General features: G+C 33.5%; 1 protein-coding gene across 1 annotated transcript; it reads left to right on the plus strand.

The window, feature by feature from the left end:
• Positions 1 to 1,222: 1,222 nt before the first annotated feature.
• On the plus strand, positions 1,223 to 2,464 carry LOC125839150 (protein PELPK1-like). The gene has a single exon (XM_049518130.1). It carries the CDS (start codon positions 1,223 to 1,225, stop codon positions 2,462 to 2,464), a length of 1,242 nt encoding a protein of 413 aa, XP_049374087.1.
• Positions 2,465 to 5,299: the final 2,835 nt, after the last annotated feature.

Consider the following 5,299-nt stretch of genomic DNA (forward strand, 5'->3'; position numbering starts at 1 on the left):
TAGGAGGAGTAATTTATGATGGAGTAGATTGTTGATTGAATTAATAAGATTGCTATAAATCATTGAATTTAATTAGTATGAAACTATGATGATTGGATTATCAATTAACTGAAGTTTTTCATATCAATTTTTATGCTTCGATCTTTTTTTTAATAAGCAACTTGTAGCATAATTTTTTTTTTAGCAATTTCTTTCGATATGTCATATTAGGATCGTAACTTAATTTTCTTCTCTTTTATTGCATTATTTATTATTAGAATATTTGTCAAGTAATGACACTAATTGTTTTAGAATCTTTATTTTAACCGCGCGATGCGCGGACAAATCCACTAGTTGTATATAAGTTCAAATGTCTACTTGTGCACACCTAAAATTAAAGGATATAAATGTCAGTTGAGGCCAAATAAAATGACACGTATATATCTTGAAAGATTTGAGATGTATCAAAAAAGAAAGGAGAAGTCCAATATACCTCTTTATGTTATGGAATAAACATAACCTTCCCTTCTAAAACAATTGTTATATAGATACGACAATATTTATTTGGTGACACTGAAATATACGATATTTGATCCAAATGTAAATTAAGTGTCAATGAATAAATTTGTGACATTTAAGCAACTTAATATGACATTTATATAATGTCTCGTATTCCCCAATTTCTTGTAGTGAGATGAGAAAATAAGTCAATTTCAGTCTGGGAGATTATATAGAAAATAAAAATAAAAATCTTGGGAAAAAAAGAGGCAAAGCACTAATCTCACAATGAAGCATATTCTAAAAATCATAAAATAATATCTTCATGATGCAATGAATATTTCCAACAGAATTACTTGGAATGTTAGGACCTAGACGTGCAAGCAATTAGTTCTTAAAAGATAGTTCAGTATGCTAATTAATTTAGTACGAAAAGGTCATTTTTTCTCAAAAAATATATATATGAAATTTAACTCTTGCGTTGATCATTACTCTAATGATACAATATTTTAATTTTCATATATGGTATTACTGGAATATTATAATATGTGAAAAGGCATCCAATGACATGAGAACCATGAAGGACATCATGGGCAACCACTTTTAGGATCATATATCAAAGTGGTGTCTATTACTTAAATGATTTTCTTTCCTATAAATAAATTGGTAGAAGCCATTTTGTAACAACAAACAATAGAAGCCAAAATTTCAAAACAAATTCATTGAGGGAATTATGTTTTTGAAAATGGGGAACTCAAGAAGACAACAATTTCGTCATCATCAAATTGTATATGCCATGACATTTTGCTTGGTAATTGCCACAAGTGTTGCAGCCTATACACCTTATAGTTATTCCCCACAGGAAACCACGAAGCAAGAGAAACCTTATTCCCCCGAATATAAGGTGCCATCAATTCCGAAAAGTACATATACTAAGGTGCCATCAGCATCGAAAGAGTACTTCAACGTGCCATCATTTCCAAAAGAAACTTATACTAAGAGGCCATCAGAATCTAAAGATTACTTCAAGGACGTGCCATCATTTCCAAAAGATACTTACACAAAGGTGCCATCAGAATCAAAAGAGTACTTCAAGGTGCCATCATTTCCAAAAGATACATACACTAAGGTGCCATCAGAATCAAAAGAGTACTTCAAGGCGCCATCATTTCCAAAAGATACTTACACTAAGGTGCCATCAGAATCAAAAGAGTACTACAAGGTGCCATCAGCTCCAAAAGATACTTACACTAATGTTCCATCAAAATCAAAAGAGTACTTTAAGGTGCCATCATTTTCAAAAGAGATGTATACTAAGGAGCCATCAGAATCAAAAGAGTACTTCAAGGTGCCATCATTTCCAAAAGATACTTATACTAAGAGGCCATCGGAATCAAAAGAGTACTTCAAGGGCGTGCCATCCTTTTCGAAAGATACTTATACTAAGGTGCCATCAGAATCAAAAGAGTACTACAAGGTGCCATCAGCTCCTAAAGATACTTACACTAAAGTGCCATCAGAATCAAAAGAGTATTTCAAGGTGCCATCGTTTCCAAAAGATGCTTATACTAAGGTGCCATCAGAATCAACCAAGTACTTCAAGGATGTGCCATCATTTCCAAAAGATACCTATACTAAGGTGCCATCAGTCTCCAAAGAGTACTATAAGGTGCCTTCAATTCCATCCGAATCAAAAGATAATTACAATCATGAGCCACAAGTCCATCAACATGTTCACGAAGATACTCACCATGAGGAACCATCAGTAACCCAGGATTACAACAAGGTACCTTCAATGTCAAAAGATAACTATGAATACAAAGTGACATTACCAAAACCTTTCTTTAAATTACCACATGTTGCTCAATATCGTCACCGCAATTTGCCATCACCAAAGAACTCAGAGAACTACCAATATCCTCCTCCTCCATACAACTTCCAATCTCCTTCTCCATCCACTCCATCTCCACCACCCCCTTATTACTAAGCCACGTCTATATTTTATAGTGATTGTCATCCTAGCAAAGTATAAAGGATGTATTTGTTGCGGATTTCGGGTTCGTATGGAAGCCAAGCCAAAAGAAGTAGAGATTTCAAGAATCAATTAATTGTGCTCTACAAGGAGATACTTCCTACTTTGAGTTTTCTTTCTATGTTGTTTTGGTCATGATGTACTTTCTAATTGTACTTTTTAAGAGTGTTTTTCATTTTTTCTTTCTCCATATATATGAGTTCAATCTATCATCAAGTGCGACAGTTTTCTTTACATTTGTCCCAAAGGATAGGAATTACAATCTGGTGACCATTTACAAATGAATATATAAAAATGGTCTTTTCAAATTTCTTATTTTCCCGTCCAAAGGACTAGATTTGATTCTCAACTAATAACTGAACATGGCAGCGTAGTGCTAGGACAGTGTAGATATTTAGAACAATTAATGATTAACGGATGATTAAATTAATACACATTGACCATTGTCATCTTTTATTATTCTACTTTTGTTTGTTTATCTTTTCTGACACGTACATTTTAGATTTTCGACTTATGTTTTCTTGTTGGGGTTACATCATCTTATTCTAGATACTTTAGAGTTTTAATACTATGACTTTCAGGTCTAGAAAGTTAATTTCCGCAAGTGATTTTGTTAAATGATTGAGTTTATGGGAACTTGATCCTTTAATTGCTTTAAACTGGTTTCCTAGCATTTGATATCATTATAATTAGTTGTTTCTTAAAATGGTTTGATAGGTTAAGTTAAGGTTGGTAGTTGGTTCTCCCATCGGGAGGAGGGGTGGTAGTGTGGGTGCCAACCATGACAGGTCAGGATCATGACAATTTGAAAGTTAGATAGTTCTTCAAGTTGCCCACAACTCAAATTTTTAATCAACAAATTGAGACGAAAAATGGCATCAACACGTAGATCCAATGCGCAGGAGTGAGTTGTTACGGTAGATAATAAACAACAAAATATTTGAATCATATTCAGCAAAATGCATAAACAATCACACTGTTAAAATTTCCAGAATTACATATAGTTTTTACTTTACATATAGTTGGCCAGTACCAAGAAGAGCCAAACAACTAAGCAAACTGCCTGACTAACCACAAAAAGATAACTTCATTTTATGATAATGTTGATATTCAGAATAATTTGTGCACACCTCGATTATACCATTGTGTATCTACTACATCTTGGCTCTCACCAGCACAGATAGTGTCGGGTTCTAACGTTGTAATTGAATGAAAAATGGAGAAGTGAAAAATTAAACTTCATATTTAGAAAGAGGACTTCTGCTGCATTGGTGGGAGAAAGGAACTTTAAAGTGTTTAAATATAGAAGCACTTCCTCGTATTCTTAAAGGGTGGAGAAGAAGACAAACATCGCATTGTTGTCTTCGACACTCGCTCGGCTTTGACTTCGTCTTTAAAGAATGATGGGTAAAAAAAATTGTTATTGGAAAAATTCTAACCCAATATTTTTACTCACATATGAGCAGTACACGTGCATGTGCGAAACACAGATGCAACACATATTGAAGAGACAAATATCTTGAGTACACATTAGAAGTGTGTGCTGCACTTCCGCATATGGGAAATTCGGGTTCAATGCATGCTGAAGAGGTGCATCTCTTCAGTACATTGATTTGTGACTACAATAGAAGTGTGTGCAATGTTGGGTATTAATTGTCCTGAATTTTATTTTATTTTTATCATAAATAAGTTTTTCTTTTAGAATTTTTTTTCTTATGATTGGCTAGTCTTTTTCTTGTAAGAAAAAGTTTAGGATTCTATAAATATAGGTTTGTTCCTTCTAACTTAATCAACATTCACAATGTAGTCCTAGGGTTTTGAGAGTTTGGGTTATGGGGGAGAATTTGTGAACCTCCTTATATTCCGAGTGAATTGATTGAGATTATTTCTCTCTATATATTTTGTACTCTCATATTTATAGTGGATTGCTCATATCCTTTGAGAATGTAGGTCGATTGACCGAACTACGCTAAATCTTTGCGTCTTTTGGGATATTTCTCATTTGTTTTCTTACTTGTGGTCTTTCAAGGTTTGTTTTGTTAGCTTCCACGTGACACCTGATTTATTTCGGTCCTAACAACACGTCATATATATGAAATGCAGGTGCAACACAGGTCCTAATCAATGCAACATTTTTTCTAGATCATTTCTTCCTTTGTGAAGCAGTTTTTTGATGTACGAGTAAAAATCCTCGTGTTCTTGAAGAAGAAATGCTTGAAAATCAATTTTTAGATTTGGTAGATCTTATGATTCGTCTCAATATAGAGGTGGACAAAAATTGAGTAAGAAATCAGTAATGATGGGAGCAAATCTTATTAAGGATGTTTCTCCTAATATTGAGAAAAGAATGAAATCTTCTAGACAAATGAAAAAGAAGAACAAGAAAAGGTTCAAAAGAAATTGATACAATTGTAGTAAAGCTCGAGATTGTCAAGATTTAAAGAAGAGGAAGAAAAACAATTAGACAAATGATATTCGGCATAAAATGCATACATTTCATTGTTATGAAGGCCTCATATGTTTTCTTTTGTCAATCACTTATCTTTATTAGAATTGTTATGTGTTTATTACGTGTGTTTCATTGGATAAGAGATTTCTTAGAACTAATAGGCATGTTTGGAGCAAATATAGACTTGACATGGAGCTTTGAAGTCTGAGTAGAAGCTCATTGGAATGATCAAGATCACATCCGAGAGTCATTGAGCTAAAGGAGTAAAAAAATTTAAGAAAAAAAAGTTGAGAAGCATATAAATGGTCGTGCGCGGAGCAGCCACGCTATCAGGCCCGCTC

Source organism: Solanum verrucosum, unplaced genomic scaffold, assembly GCF_900185275.1.
Source record: "Solanum verrucosum unplaced genomic scaffold, falcon-dt-bn FXZP01000164.1, whole genome shotgun sequence".
In the NCBI taxonomy this organism is placed as follows: Eukaryota; Viridiplantae; Streptophyta; class Magnoliopsida; order Solanales; family Solanaceae; genus Solanum; species Solanum verrucosum.